This window comes from Geotrypetes seraphini, chromosome 4, assembly GCF_902459505.1.
Source record: "Geotrypetes seraphini chromosome 4, aGeoSer1.1, whole genome shotgun sequence".
NCBI lineage: Eukaryota > Metazoa > Chordata > Amphibia > Gymnophiona > Dermophiidae > Geotrypetes > Geotrypetes seraphini.
In genome coordinates, this window is record NC_047087.1 from 107,876,631 (window position 1) to 107,894,832 (window position 18,202).

At 45.1% G+C, this 18,202-nt stretch overlaps 1 protein-coding gene across 3 annotated transcripts in view; it reads right to left on the minus strand.

The window, feature by feature from the left end:
• ILDR1 (immunoglobulin like domain containing receptor 1) overlaps nucleotides 1-18,202 on the minus strand; it is a 96,967-nt gene that overhangs the window by 48,622 nt on the left and 30,143 nt on the right. For all 3 annotated transcript variants that reach the window (XM_033943501.1, XM_033943502.1, XM_033943500.1), the window contains exon 2: nucleotides 9,795-9,965. In XM_033943501.1, coding sequence (XP_033799392.1) covers nucleotides 9,795-9,965 — 171 coding nt within the window. The remainder of the gene's footprint in view (nucleotides 1-9,794; nucleotides 9,966-18,202) is intronic.

Consider the following 18,202-nt stretch of genomic DNA (forward strand, 5'->3'; position numbering starts at 1 on the left):
ACTGACCACTGAAGACATAGGGAGGGAGCGAGAGAGTTCGCAGCTCAGGACCGCTACTTGCTTCTGCTACTTTTGGACTTGCCACTGTGATGCTTCAGGGTGGGAGGTGGGGAATTGAGAGTGTGTTAGACATGGTTTCTAACACTCTCAATTAACCAGAAAAAACAAGTTATCTGGTATCCACCAATCCCCATGGGTGGTGGATAACTGAGATTCTACTGTATTGCTCTTTGTAGCTTGACAATAGCATTTGGAATTTTGCCACTTTCTTGAAATGCTGTATTTCTGAAATGCATATGAAAATCTCTGATATGCTTGTCTGTTATTTCTGTTTTACAATCTCTCTTAGTAATGCTGTACTTTGAAATATTTATGAAAATCTCTTTTATATTTGTCTGTAACTTCTATTGGAAGATTAGGCTTATACCTTCGATAATCTTCTTTCTGTTAAGACCCTGGAGGATCCCATACGCTAGGTGTTCAATCCCAACCCAAAGTCCAGGTGTTGCAGAAATCTACATCTTTTCTGAACACACACTGCACTTCACTGTTTCGCAGACCTCAGTGATCTGTCTTGCACCATCATATCCAGGACAATTCTCATTGTCCAATTTAAAGGGCATTTACTTCTCACTTCTTCCCCTCCCCAATGACACCCACATACCAATTCCTCTTACTTCTACTGACTGTCCTCATCCCAAACCACATAACCCCCCCCCACCACCACCACCACACCACTCACTTTTCAACTTCACCACCTCACCCTCCCTCGTCTCCCTCTCCTTCAGATATCCCCACTCTCCCACACTCACTCGTATTCTCCTTTCCTACTCTTTCTCTTGCTTTCTGCTGGAGACATCAATCCTAATCCCGGTCCTCCCAATCAGCCCTCAGACTATTCATGGGGATCACACTGCCATGTAACCAATCTTATTTCTATTCCTCTCTACCCCCATGCCTTCCTGTCCTTCTCATGCGCCCTGTGGAATGCCTGCTCTATCTCCAACAAACTTACATTCATCTATGACCTCTTTATCTCTAGATAGCTCCACCTACTAGCACTAACTGAAACCTGGATCTGCCCTGAAGACTCTGCTTTAGCTCTTGCCCTGTGCCAAGGAGGGTGCCTTTTCTCACACACACCTTGCCCAGATGGTCATGGGGGTGGTGTTGGACTCTTACTCTCACCATCTTGTGAATAACAACCCCTTCTCCTGCCTTAATCTCACTGTTCTCTTTCCTTTGAAGTTTACTCCATCCGTCTGTTCCAGTTTATCGCAAACTGTATGCCGAAGGACGTCACTAGACATGCAGCACTGGTGCCGTACCACATATTGAGAACCTCTGGCCCTACAGGACGTACCTCTCGTGGCGAGAGGCAAATCCTGTAGGCAAGTCAGCTAGCCGGCACCTCTCTTCCTCCTCAGAGTGCCGTGGCACACTTGGAATCTCAGGAGGCACACAGTTTGCGATACGCTGATTTAGTAGCTTCATCATATGCCCCCTAGTCCTAGTATGTTGAAGTGGGTGGTGATGCTTCCATACCTTATCCTCTCCTAGCGTTTAGAAGAAGGGAGAAGAGGGGGAAACAAGGTTGAAAGTCTGACTTGTGCAGTAAATGTTCCAGACTAGTGTCATTTGGCTGGGCCTTAGCCCTTAAAATACTATAAACTTTCTAGATTAATACTTGAACAGCCAGACCCAGATGCCTGGGAAGGAAGGCTGCTAAAACCAGTTAAAGGAGATGGTATTTTTGTCTCTTTTTGTTTACTAGCAGTTGTTAAACTACAGGAGGAAGCCAGGAACAGGAAATCCTTTTTGGAAAGGATATTATGGGCTCCTTTTACAAAGGTGCGCTAGGGCCTAACGCGCGGAATAGCACGCGCTAAAATGCCGCGTGCGCTAGCTGCTACCGCCTCCTTTTGAGCAGGTGATAGATTTTTGGCTAGGGCAAGCAGTAAAACCCTTAGCGCACCTTCGTAAAAGGAGCCCTATGTCTGGCTTTCCCTACTCAAGAAAGGAACTGCCTTCCTATATGGAACAGAGTAGCAATGTCAGGAACTGGCTGTTCTTGAACTGGCACTATGTTACTCAAGGGAAAGAAAGTAAACATTTTATAACAATACTAGTGTTTTAGCCCATTACATTCGTTACAGTAACGGGTGCTAGAATAGCCCCACCTATACCCTGACTCTGACCCCACTCATGCCCCGCCTCTATCATGCCCGGACCCTGCCTCCCACTGATCCCAGTCCCACCACCTCACCTTTCACCATTTCCTTGTACCCTTTTGGCCCTCATAGATCCTCCATTGCATTTATCACCCGACAGGGTCTTTACTTACCCGAGGCGGCAGCAGCAGTCCTGACATACCAACCTTTCCTCCCTCAGTGCCCCAAAGCAGCAGTGGTCCTACCATTTCCAACTCTCCCTTTCCCCCTTTCACACCCTCTACCATTTCTCTCTGACCCTGTTTCACCCCTTTTGCCATCTTTCCCTTTCCTGTCCCCCTGTCCTTCCCCAAGACCATCTCTCTCCTGCCCCCTCCACACTCCCTGAAGTCTATCTCTCCCTATCCCCTACTATCTCTCCTGGTCCCCTAGTACGCCTCTGTCCTTCTCATCCATCTGTCTCTCTCTCCTTTCCTCACTTGAATCCAACATATTTCCCTTCTCCCACTCCCTCCCCCGAATCTGGGGGAAATCCACTGCTTTATTTTAAGCAGCATAAATTTGTTCTAGTCTTTGGGACCTGTGGTCTGTCTCAGTATCGTAACTCTTATTCTTCTCTGGCTTACTTCCTTTTGTTCTCTAGACACCTCCTGCCTCATCCCATCCCTGTACACCATATCCTCCCTATCTCTCCTCTTTCCCTCCATCCCTGTGTACAGTCTCCTCCCTCTCTTTACCCCTCCTATGGTCTGGTATCTTTATCCTATTTCCCAGTCTGGCATCTCTCTCCCCTCTTTCTCTCCCCCCCCTTTTTTGTTCTGGCATCTCTGTCTTTCCCTTCCCCTCCCCCTGCCTTAGTCTTGAACCTCTTCCCCCTCCTTCCTTTCCCTGGTCTGACATCTCTCTATTCTCTCTCTCTCCCCCACCCCCACCCCCTTTCCCATCCAGTAGTCTTAACATCCCCTTTCCTTCCTCTTCCTCCCATGGTCTGGCATCTATATCTGCCCCTTCCCTTTCTTCCCTAGCAGGTCTTGTCCTTTACTTTACTTTTCTCCCCATCCCTGAGGTCCAGCATCTCTTACCCTCACCATGCTAGTCCTCCCCATCACTCACTGCGTGATCCATCCCCATCCCTCACTGCTTGCTCACCGATCTCCTTGCAGTGCTGCTCTAACTCTTTGGTCATAGGCAGCATGAGTGCCTCTGGTGACCTGGAAGCTTTCTCTCTGCTACTGTTTACCGCCTATGTGGGGGCAGGAAGCAGTAGCATAGGAAAAGCTTCTGGGTCACCGAAGGCAGTTTGATTACTTCACTCATGCTTCCTATGGCCGAAGAGTTAAAGCAGCAGCACTGCGAGAACAGTGAGCAAGCACCGGATTTTGTGAGGGGGGTCGGCAGCAGGGGACTCCAGATAGGTGCGTTGGCGTTGCTGTGGGGTGGGTGGGCAGGGGACCTATAGCCGCCGGCAGCCTGCAGCCGCCGACAGCTGCGATAGCGAACACCTTAATCTCGCCAGTCCCGCACAGGAGCAGCGCCCGACCCTCCGCCAGGGCCTTCTGGAGAGTCCTCAGCAGCTTGGAACAGCAAACAGGGCCGCGAGTGTGGGGCAGTTGTAGGCGCACATGCGGCCACATGCGCCGCTTAGGGTTTTATTATAGAGATTAAGAGGCCTAGAAGGCCTAGAAGTCAGGGTATAGGTGGGGCTATTCTAGCACCCGTTACTGTAACGAATGTAATGGGCTAAAACACTAGTATTTTTTGTTTTCTTTGCACCTGAGGGAGAGAGGGCAAGAGCACCGCAGACACTGAAGGCTGGAATCCTGTGATCCCCTTCTTTTGGACTAAAGCATAGAAAAGCATCCTCTACAGGTGGCAATATGTATTATTTTAGAAGGCAGGATAGCGGAGATATGATAAAGCAGAGATGCAGGTGTTCAGGCCTGACATGTTGCAAACAGACCAGGTTTTCAGGACTTCCCTAAAGAATATCCAGAAGAGAAATCTGCATGGATATTACCTCCATTGTATGCAGATTTCTCTCATGGATATTAATTAAGGATATCCTGAAAACTTGGCCTGTTTGTGGCTCTTGAGGACTGAACACCTGCATCCCTACACATTTAGAGCCTGATTCTATAAACATCACAGACCCCTAGCGAAACCTAACTAAATTTTTAAGTAGTTAAATGGCATGGTAATTGAACCACAAAAATAAAAAAAAAACACAAATTTTTTTAAATTACCAATTAAGTTTGTGTATGTTTGTCAGCACGACGCCTAGAAATGCCTACATCCAGGCAGCCTCCAATGCCTAATGACACCTACCTGAAAAGTAGGCATGGTCAGGGGCGGCGAATAGGCATGGTAAACTTAGGCATCGCTAGGTGTGAGTTAGGTGCTGGTAAATTAGGCCTGGTAAAACCTGACCTAATATACTGATGCCTACCTCAATGACGCCTAGCAATGCCTTAAGTCTGCCTAGGCGTGATTCTATAAAAGGACGCCTACAAGTTAGGTGCAGTTAGGAGCTATTTATAGAATCAAACCCTCAGGGCCCAATAATCAAAATGATTTAAATTGCCTGTCCGGAGCCAACCAGGCATTTTCAGCAGCACTTAATTTCCACTGAAAATGCCTGGTTATCACCCAAGTTGAAACTGGCTACTTTGGGGGTGTTCTGGGGTGGAGCTGGCCCTTAATCGGTTAAAGTTAACTGCATAAAAGGCAGTCCTATCTTTATGCAGTTTTTTTTATAGCCAGTTAAGTGCCAAATATTGCTCTTAACCGGCTATAATTTGGCCAGCTCCATATACCCGGAAAGTTCAATTGTGGAAGCTGGACATGGTCTGGCATTGAATTTCTGGGTATAACGCAGGCGGCAGTCAGCAGAATGCTGATCATTGTCACCTGGATATCGGACCCTTAAATACTTCTGTGGTATAAATGCACAGTAGACTGATCTCTTTCAAAGGAAACGAAGCTCTGGAATAAGGGGTTTATAGGATGATGATGATAATGATGAAAAAAGTACTCCAAAGAAATATTCTTTATGAGAAAGGTGGCAGACATGTGAACAGCATTCTAGTGGAAGTGGAAGAGATGATAATGGTATCTAGATTTAAGAATGCATGGGGGAATCACAGAAGATCTCTAAGGAAGAGGAAAGAATTGTAGAGCATATGGTATGGATTGAAGACTGGATATACCACATGCCATATAGTAGTCTGTATCTGCCATCATTTTTACGTTTCTCTGTTTTTGTTAGTGATTACCTCTGCCACCACCATCTCAAGCTCCGATATCTTCAAATCCCGAGTACCATAATGCAAAGGGAACTGGTGCTGTTAAAATGAAGCCTGTAAAAATTATATTTAGGCTAGAAGACAAAGAGGAAGTCATGACAGCAGCATGAAGAAAGATTTCTCTTCATCAAACTCAGTCTATTTCTGAAGACACCAGCTTTAGGGGAGTGGAGCGGAGAGGCAGTCTGAGGCTTATGATGAAGAACTCCACTGGGGGCTTCTTTTTCCAAGGCTGCTGCAGACGTACAAGTCAGTTTTCCCAGAACGGCAAGACTGGTTCTGTGTGTTCAGCTCTGGGTCCTGACAAATGCAACCTCTTCGCCTTTCAGAGCAATGTTTTTCAAAGTCCTGATGGCAAGTGATCACCTATTCTGAGTATCAATTAAATATTCCACTTCAAAAATTGGTAGAACTGAAATTCTTTATGCAAGTTTTAATACCAGGACCGGGGCAAGGAGATGATGGGTAAGGGGTCCGTGTGAATATTGCAGTAATGTGTGCCATGGATTTGACCTGAGAGCGCAGGTGGACTGCTACAACAATGCAAAAATGTACCAAATAACCTTGAGCTAAGGTTGCATGATGACGTCTGCTGTGTGCTATTCTGGAATATTATACAATGAACTTGAAACCTAACTGTAAGGGGTTGCATGACTTAGCCATATCATACATTTCCTGAAAGTCAATTCCATGAATACAGATCACAGATAGAATGAGGAGGCACCAGAGAGCATGGTAATTAAACTGTAATCTGTTTCATTCTTGAAGAAAAACAGCATGAGGTACCTAGGAAAAAGCAAGGAGACAGATATGCTCCCCCCCTCCCTCCCATGCTGAGAGTGAACAGCTCATGCCTGCAAGCGTCTATGACCTCCGCCTCTGTTCTGCGTTCCCTGACTCTGCAGGTGTCAACTTGGGGATGAGAAAACTGAGGGCAGACAGAATAGAGGGTTTTAAAATTCTAAGTAGTGTAAAACACATTAATAGGAAATGGTTATCTGCCCTTGCAAACAGTACGAGGGGGGATACGCCCTGAAACTAGTAGCAGACTGCAGAATACAAACTGCAGAATTTGTTCCAGAGGATTTTTCTGAAAGCTAGTCACTTTGGTTGGGTTTTAAATAAGGTTGGACAAGTTTCTTCTGGAGGATGGGTTCATTAATAAAAGGCAACAAGACTGCTAGTAGTATGCATTTTCTTAGACTTTTGGAGGGACATCCTTTTACTTCCGAGACGTTTTAGAATATTATCCTATGTACAGAGGTACCTGTTCATTTATATCATTGCATTTGCTCAAGAATCTGGTTTTTCTGTGCTATATATTTTTGTTTAAATAAAATACTATTGTATTGTCTACCTTGAACTACTGTAATATAGTTTACTTGGGGTTACCAAAAAAAGATTTTATTAAGACTTCGTTTAGTTCAGAATGCTGCAGTTCGTTTGATCTTTGGGCTTAAGAAATACGATCATGTTAGTTCTTTTTATGTAAGATTGCACTGGTTGCCTTTTGAGGCTAGAGTGTTTTTAAAGTTTGGGTGTATCTGTTATAAGGCTCTTTTTGGTTTACTAACCTTATACCTGGTATCTTATTTAAAATTGACTAATTCAACAAAATGCACTACAAATTCAGGTTATGTTCATCTTCCCTACTCCAAGAGCCTGACTCTATAAGACTTTTCTGGACAGGACATTGGACTACAAAGCGGGGAAGATGAATTCCTGGTTGAGACCGTTGATTACTCAAGCCTGCTCTTAAGAATCTTACCTTTAGGAAATCTTTGAAAACTAATAAGAACATAAGAACATAAGTAGTCGCCTCTGCCGGGGCAGACCAGAGGTCCATCCTGCCCAGCGGTCCGCTCACGCAGCGGCCCATCAGGCATATTGCCTGAGCAGCAGTCCCTGACTAATTTTATACCTACCTCTACACTTATCTCTAAACCTTCCCCTGCTCTTATCTGTACCCCTCAATCCCTTTGTCCTCCAGGAACCTATCCAGGTCTTCCTTGAAACCCTGTACTGTGCTATTTCCTATCACGGCTTCCGGAAGGGTGTTCCATGTGTCCACCACCCTCTGTGTGAAAATTTTTTTTTGATAATCACGAATGTTGATCTAAATCCAAATTTATATATCTGAGATGGTGCTTTTTCATTTTTAATAAGTTATGTTTTTCATATGCTCCTCTTTTTAAACCAATGCTGTATTTAATTAATGCTGAATCTACAATAGCTGTGATTGTGTGTTTTTTCTGATATTGTATTTTTTAACTGAAATTGTCTCCGAGGTACAACTATACAATGGGAGGGATGTTAGTGAACGAGAGTACCCAAGAAAGGTACTTGGGGGTAATAGTGGACATTAAACCGCCTAGAAGTCGCCTGACTATGGCGGTATAGAAAAATAAAGTTATTATTATTATTATTATGACAATGAAGCCGACGGCACAGTGTGCAGCGGCCGCTAAGAGAGCGAATAGAATGCTAGGTATAATCAAGAAGGGTATTAAAACCAGGACGAAAGAAGTTATCCTGCCGCTGTGTCGGGCGATGGAGCGCCCACATCTGGAATACTGCGTCCAATATTGGTCGCCATACCTTAAGAAGGATATGGCGTTACTCGAGAGGGTTCAGAGGAGAGCGACACGTCTGATAAAAGGGATGGAAAACCTTTCATACGCTGAGAGATTGGAGAAACTGGGTCTCTTTTCCCTGGAGAAGAGGAGACTTAGAGGGGATATGATAGAGACTTACAAGATCATGAAGGGCATAGAGAGTGGAGAGGGACAGATTCTTCAAACTTTCAAAAAATATAATAACAAGAGGGCATTCGGAAAAACTGAAAGGGGACAGATTCAAAACAAATGCTAGGAAGTTCTTCTTTACCCAGCGTGTGGTGGACACCTGGAATGCACTTCCAGAGGACGTAATAGGGCAGAGTACGGTATTGGGGTTTAAGAAAGGATTGGACAATTTCCTGCTGGAAAGGGGGATAGAAGGGTATAAATAGAGGATCACTGCACAGGTCCTGGACCTGTTGGGGCCGCCGCGTAAGCGGGCTGCTGGGCACGATGGATTTCAGAGGCATTGCTTATGTTCTTATGTCTCAGTTTTCCCCTGTTGTGAACCGCCTAGAACTGCTGGTGGGGCGGTATACAAGAAAATAAATTATTATCATTAATATTAATAAAATAAAAACAAAAATCTAGCTAGATAAATGTAGGATCACTAATTTTTAATACTTTGTGAGCAACAGCATTAGCATCTTATCTATATTATTTGACTATTCTTCCATGCAGTCTATTATGGTATCATTTGCATTTTATTGATATGTATCTTACTTCTGTTATACGATTGTTCTGCAGTGCTATTAAATGTGTATATTTCATGTTAGTCCTATTAGTAGGTTCCAATTTGTCATATCCAAGTTTACCTCATTTATTGTATTTATGTTTATATTTGGCCATTTGGGGGCTGATTCTGTATGTGGTGTCTGCCGCTTGTCAATCACCAACAGATGCCGCTTTCAGAACCGTGGCTTGACGGGACACTAGGCGCCAGAAATGTAGGCCAGGGTTTCACAGGACTAAATTTACAGTGCCTAGGGTCCCATCAGAATCGTGGCCAGCGGCGCATAGTGATGCCAAAGTCTGGCGCCGCTACAACCACACCCACTTCCGGGCTTCAGCATCACTATGTGCCGCTAGCTGCTAGGGACCTAGGCGCCGGTCCCAGAGTTCGCATTGAGGCACCTTTTTAAAAATTATTTTTAAATTGGTTTTAAACAACGCGGTCAATTACCACGTCGTTTAGCACCAATTAAAACAATTAAGCTAGGCAGCAGTAGGACGCCTACCTCTACCTAACTTTCAGCGTCCTGATGAGACTCCGGGCTTTTACTATTGTTATGCTGTCAACAAAGCTAAATTTTATGTTAAATTATACCTGCTGGACACTGCCTTATGTAAATCTCTTCATAAAGGTGGTTAATAAAGCCCAATAAATAACTAAAATAAAACAGGGAATGAACTACTGGGTACTTTACCTCCAAATGACCCAGGTTAGTCACAGTCAGAGACAGAATGCTGGGCTCAGCCACAGCAAGGCACTTCTTATGTTCTTATTTTAATTTGCCCTAGCACTGGTTAGAGGTGTTGGGCTGGGTTACAGCTGTTTCTTATATTTTCATTTGGCCCTGATTGGACCCAGTTGTGAGTTTCTGTACTTTCAGGGCTAGAGCACAGGGGATGTGGGGGCTTTGCCCAGGACAGCAGTGGCTTTTGCTCAAGATTCTGGAACGTAGATCAATAGCTATACTCACCGGCAGAGTAATAGTCGAAGATGGGGTCCTTGCAGAAAGATTTGAAGCGCCAGGTCACAGTCACATCTGCCACCAGAGCAGAGGTGCTGTAATCACACTTGAGCACAATGCTGGAGAAAAGCAATGTGTAGCGTTCAGTATCTTGAACTGTCACCATCAGGGAAAGACATCCTGCAAACAAAAAGATAGGACAAAGCCTGACGTCACTATATCAGAAACACTGCGGCAGCGCAGGCAGACTGGGGTTGGGGGGAGGGGGGAAGAGAGAGGCATGTGCTGGCAATGCAGGAGTTAAGATAGAACCTTATAATATAACATCATTGTATGAGACACTCAGGGGCCCATGCTGAAAGCCTCACAGTAGAGCCCATATTATACAGCAAAATTAGTGCTACACAAATTTTCTTATTTTTTTTTTTTATTATCATAGCATGCTTTAATCAATGTGTAACCTCTGGCCTCTTATGGTACCCTGTGGCTGGTTATGTGCATAGGAGGCAGGCCAGAAGAATAAACAGGGCAAATAGAAACTCTCCCTTTACCAATATATTTAGGGTTCTGGGACATATACTCGAATATAAACCAATCCAAATATAAAATGAGGTAACCATTTTCCCCCCTAAAAAGGGGGAAAAGGTTGACTCCTCCCATCCTGAATCACAAAAAATATCCCTGGTGTCCAGTGGCACTCCTCCCTTCCACCGACCCTCTGAAACCCTGACGGGAATGAAAAACAAAAAAAGGTTCCAGACCCCAATGAGACAGGAGTAATGTGCACCCACTTCTCCCTCCAGCAGCCCTCATCTTCAAAATCATGGTGCCATACACCAGGCAGGGTCACTCTGCCAAAGTCATCAATCGGGCGAAAAGATTCCTGAGCTAAACACATGTAAAAACTTTTTTTATTTCTGCATGGCTACAAAATTATTGGCTGCATTACCATGCATTTTAATGTAGTCTGCAATAATGGTTTCCATGCAAGTTAACACCTGTGCTGAAATCAGCTCTGCATTGCTCGGCCAGTAAAACCCAAGGTAAAATCAGGTTAAATCCACAGTAATGCTTTCCACGTGGGCCCCCCAGTAGGGCAGCACTGGAAAGAAGGACATGTTGGGGGGTGCAGGCTTTAGGACAGAACCCTGCCATGTCTCAACACAGCTGTGGTTAAGCTGAATTCAAATAAAAATCAGAGTAGACTCAGAGGAAAAATTACAGCTTTCCTTCCCCATCCCCCTGTGTTTTCAAAAGCTGTACTCTCAAAACTTGATGTATTAAAGCTTTTACTCACTGGTACAGAATGGAAGAAAAAAAACCTGCAAAATTAATTCTGCAGACTTATGTTCTGGCAGCACTAGGTGTGCTACCTGTAATCAGAGATATTTATAACTATAGAGAAAAGTAATTTGCCTTCATGGCATATGAATAGGAGCAGAGATTTATTTTAATAGAGTAATTAGAAGACTAAGAAAAAAATGGTACCTACTCTGGCAAGACAAAGTGAGACCCCGGTTACGAGCTACCAGGTGAATCTTTGAGATTCCAGGTGCAAGATCGTCCTCCTAAATCCTTGCTACCAAAGAAGACACCCAGAGGTGCCCACACATATGTCAACCAGGGCTGGCTCAAGGGACTGTGCCATCCTGAGCAAACTTTTGTAACCCCTCAACCCCACAATCTGGTTCTTCTTCTTGCATTCTTTTGAAGGAAAGTTTGGTGTAGTGCTTAGAGCTACAGCCTCAGAACCCTGACGTTGTGGGTTCAAACCCCGCGTTGCTCCTTGTGACCCTGGGCAAATCACTTAATCGCCCACTGTCCCATATACATTATTTATTTATTTATTTAAAAAGGTATATACCGTACAAATCCTATACGGTTTACATAACAACAGTCATAAATAGTAGACAGTACATACGGTACATGCTCAATACATAAAAACTTTGCTATAAGATCCAAAATAGCTATCAAAAAGGCATTTGCAGGTAATTGCATCACACAATCTCTCATCATAAGAAAGCATTTACAAACAATTGCGTTTTCAACATTTTCCTGAAACGGGTACAAGTGGATCGATTTTTCACTCCATCAAAAATTACAAAGACCAGGGGACACTCGATGAAGTTACAGGGAAATACTTTTAAAACCAATAGGAGGAAATATTTTTCACTCAGAGAATAATTAAGCTCTGGAATGCGTTGCCAGAGGATGTGGTAAGAGCGGATAGCGTAGCTGGTTTTAAGAAAGGTTTGGACAAGTTCCTGGAAGAAAAGTCCATAGTCTGTTATTGAGAAAGACATGGGGGAAGCCACTGCCTGCCCTGTATTGGTAGCATGGAATGTTGCTACTCCTTGGGTTTTAGCCAAGTACTAGTGACCTGGACTGGCCACTGTGAGAACGGGCTACTGGGTTTGATGGACCATTGATCTGAACCAGTAAGGCTATTCTTATGTTCCTATGTTCTTAACTGCGCAAAAGCGCAGAACTCCTGGCAAGGCATTCCAAAGCTTTTGTGAGCCTATTGGGACAAAAGGGAAAATGTTTGAAGTACATGTATGGAAATTGATTTGCGTGTGATGGTTAAACTATGAAAAGGTGGAATACAAGTCCCAATTCCTTTCCCCTTCCCCTCCTACCCCACCCACCTGTGATCTGTTATCTCCCTTTTTCTCTCTTCCACCATTCTGCTAGGACAGGTCAGGCACCAGCTCAGGGCACTGTTGATAAAGGGTGCCAAAATCCCAGTCCAGCATTTATCCCTCTAGGAGTCTGAAGGTAGGGTACCAAAATCCCAATCTGTCCTGAGCAAGTGCCTTACCTGGTCTACAGGTTAACCTGGCCTTGGGGGCAACATCCCTCAACTGGAAGTGTCCCTGCCTGGAGACAAGCACCTGGTGTCGTACACATTTCATGCCTAACTTAGCAAACTTTCTCAAGGAGCAGGAATGCTTTTTGGCCCAGTTCTTGCTAAGGGGCTCCTGAAAGCAGGTCCAGATTTATGCATAGCTACCAAGATTTAGCTGCATGACTCATATTCCCCAGAGCTGCTATGCTCACATTACCCCTCTCCTAAAGTCACTTCATTGGCTCCCCAACTGTTTCCAAACACAATTCAAACTCCTCTTACTGATCTACAAATGCATTCACTCAGCAGCCCCTCATTATCTCTCTTCACTTATCTCCCCCCCCCTATGTTCCCACCTAATCTGGCTCCACTCAACCAGTAGGTCCCTCCTATCTGTGTCCTTCTCCTCCACTGACAACTCCAGACTCCGTCCCTTCTGTTTTGCTGCGCTGTATGCCTGGAACAAACTGCCCAAATCCCTACGGCGGGCTCTGTCTCTGGGGGTGTTCAAGTCCAAGTTAAAAGCCCACCTCTTCGAGACTGCTTTCAACTCCTAATTCCTCACTTTGGGTTCTGAAACCCCAACCCTATATATCATGTCTGTCTGTCCAAGTTTGACTGTAAGCTCGTCCAAACAGGGACCGTCTATTAAATGTCAGAATGTACAGTGTTGCATGTGCCTTTCAGTGCTACAGAAGTGATATACAGTAGTAGTAGTAGCAGCAGCAAAATACCTGGCTAAAAAGGAGTAATTCCTCGTGATCTCTGGGGTGAAATACTCTCCTCACTGCTACTTTCCAAGCCTTCTATAGGTGCCAACATCTGGCTTTGCCTGAAAGCCTTCCATCCAGGACTATTTAAACCAGCCTTTTCACATTGTGGTTTTCTCCTTATCATGGTCCAACAGATTAGATAACGAGTGTTTGCCATCATTAAACAATACATTAAATATGAAAAGTAAATGCTACACACACCGAGCTGTGTGCTAAGCCACTTTACATAGCGTTTTTCTAAACAAGCATAAGAACATAAGCATTGCCGTACTGTGACAGTCCAAAGGTCCATCAGATCCAGTATCCTGTTTCCAATAATAGTCAAAAAAATGCAAAGGGTGGAAAAGCCTGTGCTGTTTGATAAATTTATTTCTTAACTGAAGCTTTATTGATAACAAAAATATTACATTATATATATACAGGAAACATTTGTATTTCGCTGAGTGTGTAAACCGCCTAGAAATCGTCTGATTGAGGCGGTATAGAAGAATATGTTATGTTATGTAAGCCACAAATTACCAGGATGAAAGCAGGAGTCCAAAATTAAATCACTTTATTAAAAATACTATAAAAAATAAGGCAGCAAAATCCAGATGAGCGGATATCTAAAGATCCAACTCGGTCTGTGTTTTAGCAGCCTCAGGAGTCCTTAGTGAAAGGAAAACACATGGGTTGTATACAATACAGTTTTTAACTTAATAATATTTGTGACATAGTGAGAAAAGCATTTCTATGTAGTGTTTAGTTTTGTGGCATCTGTGGCTATATAGCATAATTATACACTTATGATTACTGCTTTCTGAAGTAGCAAACAATGGGCCGCTGAAAAGTTCTCAGCCCAATCAACACAGTTGGGGAGTCTCCATTGAGGGCTATACACTTACCCCCTCTTCTATTGAACTGCTCTAGCAGTTTGTAGCACAGAGCCACGCTGAATGGCCCACGCTGCTCCTGACGCTCATAGGAACTCTATGAGCGTCGGGAGCAGCGCAGGCCATTCAGCGCAGCTCACTGAGCTAAAAACTGCTAGCGCAGTTTAACAGAAGAGGGGGTTAGTCCTGCAATTTTCCACTTTTTTCGTTACATATTTTCCCAATGGAATGAAAAACGTGGAAAATCACTGGACTAAGGGGCTGATTCTGTTTAGGACGCCGATCTCGGCGGCCACCAAAGAAGCAGATGAACACTGTATACCAGCGTCCTATGCAGAATCGCATCTGTCTTAAAGAACAGACCCCTCGATTCTCTAAGTGACACTCATGTCACCAGTGCTGGTTACAGAATTGGGCCTTCTTGATTGCAAAAATAGGCAGCTCAGCCACCTATCTTTGCCGAGGGATCCCTTGCCATCAGCTTATTGCGGCAAGGGACTCCGCGATCAGCTGAGCCAGCAGGACTTCCCGAAATCACGGCTTTGAGGAGTTCTGCCAGCTCAGCTGATCAGGGGGGGGGAAAGATCCCTGCCACAATCAACTGAGCCAACAGCAAAGGACCTCTCCCCCCCCGACACATTACATTAGTGATTTTTATTCCGCTTGTATCTTCGGAGGGATGCCCACTCTCTCCTACCCAACACCCCTAACACGAACACCCCCCCCCCCCAGATTGGCAGGAGGGATGCCCACTCCGTCCTGCCACCAGCCCCCAACACTGACGCCCCCTCCCCCCCCAGATTGGCAGGAGGTATGCCCATTCCCTCCTAACACTGGTCCCCAACACTGAAGGCCCACAGATCGTCTGGAAGGATGCCCGCTCCCTCTTGGCACTAGCCCCCCTGAATCCTCAACACCCCACCCAAACCCCCCAAACACTGTACCCCTAACAGCCCACCCTGACACCCCTAGCCCATATCTTAAAAAGGAAGGTTGGCAGGCCTTTACCTTCCGGGTGAGTCCTGGGATGCACCCTGATTGGCTGAAATCCCTAAGGCCCCTCCAAAAGGAGAGGCCTTAGGCACCTGAGCCAATCAGGGACTTAGGCATCCTTCCCGGTAGACTAAGACTCCGAATGATCCAGATAGCAAAGATCACTCCCAAATGGGGGGGGTGGGGGGGCAGGAGTGTGGGCTGTTAGGGTGGGGTGTTTGGGGAGGTTCAGGGTGAGGTGTCGGGGGTTCATGGGGCCAGTGGTAGGAGGTAGTGGGCATCCCTCCTGCTGATCTGTGGAGGGATGTTCATATTGGGGGGCTGGCATCCCTCCTGCCAATCTAGGGTGGCATCCATGTTGGGGATGGGTTGTCAGGCAGGAGGGAGTGGGCAACCCTCCTGCTGCACGGATGTGGTGGTGGGGGGGCATTGGGGGTGTTGGGCAGGAGGGAGTAGACATCCCTCCTGCCACGCGGATGTGGGAATCGGGGATCCTCTGCCGCTGCTCGCTCAGCTGATCACAGCAGGGATATTTTCTCCTCGGTCAGCTGAGTCAGCAGGACTCCCCGAAGCATTGGTTTCAGGGAGTCCTGCCAGCTCAGCTGATCGGGGACTCCCTTTCCGCAATCAGCTGGGCCGGCAGCGATGTCTACTTTTAGACATCCAACTAGGGTAGCATTTATCACAATTAAAGGTAAGTTATTTTTTTCCCTAGTGCAGCTCCTTGTGACTCTGGTCAAGTCATTTAACCCTCTATTGCCCCAAGTACAAAATAAGCACCTGTACATAATATGAAAACTGCTTTGACTGTAACCATAGAAAAGGCAGTATATCAAATACCATCCCTTTTTCCTTTCTCTTGCTCAGAGTCATGAGGAGCTACAGAGTGGGTAAAAATAACAAACCTTTAATCGTGATAACAAATCTTAATCAAAATGCAGCCAGTGGTGTAGTAAGGGGGGGGGGGGGTTGCGGTCCGCTTCAGGCGTAGTCTTCCTAAGGGCGCGGCACCCCTCCTCCTCTCCTTGCTGCACGTTCACCCCCCCCCCCCCCATTACCTTCCCCGTACCTTTTTTACTTCCCCAGTGCAAGGTTGCTGCCCGCGTCGGCACTCTCTCTGATATAACTTCCGGGACCCGCACCTAGGAAGCGATGTCAAAGAGCAAGCCGACACCGACATGGGCATGCTGCTGACACCTGGAAATTTAAAAAGGTACAGGGAAAGGGAAGGGGGTGTACACGCGTCAGGGGGGCGGTGGGGGAGGGGCGCTGCTCACCCTTACTACGCCACTGAAAATTAAAGCAATGAAAAGATAAGAAATACAAATTGAAAACCAAAAATTAAAGAATCTAAAACAGCATACAGAATAGTTATAAACAGTTGCAACCAAATAAAAGCAGTGTTCCTTTTATTAACAATTATGGGTGGGTGAACTACTAAGGCACACAGCAAAACCAACTTTGTCAGTAACACATTCACATAAAAAGTCTGCAGAATTGGGATTCTACACACTGCCAGTTCTGGGATATCTGGCATTGAAACATCTTTTTCATGCCTGACCTGTCACTTACAGCCTAATTATAAGAGTGGTAAACTATGACAAGTTAGAATGGCTGGCTGCCATGCATTTGGCCTTTCTCAAACTTTCTTTTTAAATGTTTGCTTTGTTCAGTAATGCGTAAAAAGACAGATATCAGTCAGTTTGAATCAGGAAAATGATCCCCATGCCTCACTGGTCAGGAACTGAACTGGCATTTCTTGTGGACCAGCAACTAGGCCCCAAAACCAAAACAATTCTCCTAAGGCCTAACAGCCCACACCAGGCCTATCTTTGGTCCAGATATATAGACAGTTACTGGATCCCCATGTGCCAGCTTTCAGAGTCCTTAAAAGTCAATGTCACTTACTGCAGAGGTGACACTCTCTTAGAATAGGGTTACCATATGGCTCCAGAAAAAGGTCAATGGATTGAGACATCCGGGTTTTACTTCCATTGAAAGCAATAAAATTAAGAAGAACAGATTGAGAAATCGCATTTCATTGAACACTAAAGCTAGTTCCTTGTTATAGGGATTGTGCCATGAGGAAACCCAAACAGGGTGAAACATGTTGGTGACTCTGTCCCTCTTGGCTAACCACCCAAGTTAAGTGACTTACACTTTATAATCTATTTAACTTATCTAACTTATTTAATTTATTGAAAATATATAAAGACAAGCATCGTATATCGTTAACTAACAAACCAGGGACCCGATGGCGATAGGGGGGCATAAAGCCAAAAGTTATGAAAGTTTATTGAACTTTTGGTGGCACCTCTGAGGGCCTGGAGAATTCATTTGAGAACTTATACTGGTATAGAAGGTATTTAGGGGAGGTTTATACCATACCATCCCTTCCACTATGTTATAGTATTCATCCTTCTATAGAGAATACAGTACATATATCGAAAGCCTTATATAGAAATTCATGCAATGACATGGTGACAAAATTCATCACCGTTCCTGTCCCCGCGGATAACCGCGGGAAATAAACCCATGTAATTTTCTAGTGTCCATTTCATCCTCTGTCCTTCTACACCAGCATTATTCAAAGCAAAGCTTGTGGGTCAATGGTTGTGGCCATTCATACTCTGATTCTTCCCTCTTTCCTTAAAAAATGACATGAAGATGGTTTCCCGCAGTTATCCGCGGGGACGGGAACGGTGATGAATTTTGTCACCGTGTCATTCTCTACTGTAGAGCACGGGGAACGAGGGGAGTTCAGCAGCAGCCTCTGAGGGCTGTGAAGAGGAGATCATAGAACTAGCAGTGCGGAGGATTTCAGCTGCTTCAATAGTACAACTTGGAATTGGCAGAAGGTACTCAGGGACCCATGCTGGACACTTTGCCCTTAGGTATGGTGAAAGCTAAAGATTTGGATTTTAAAATTGT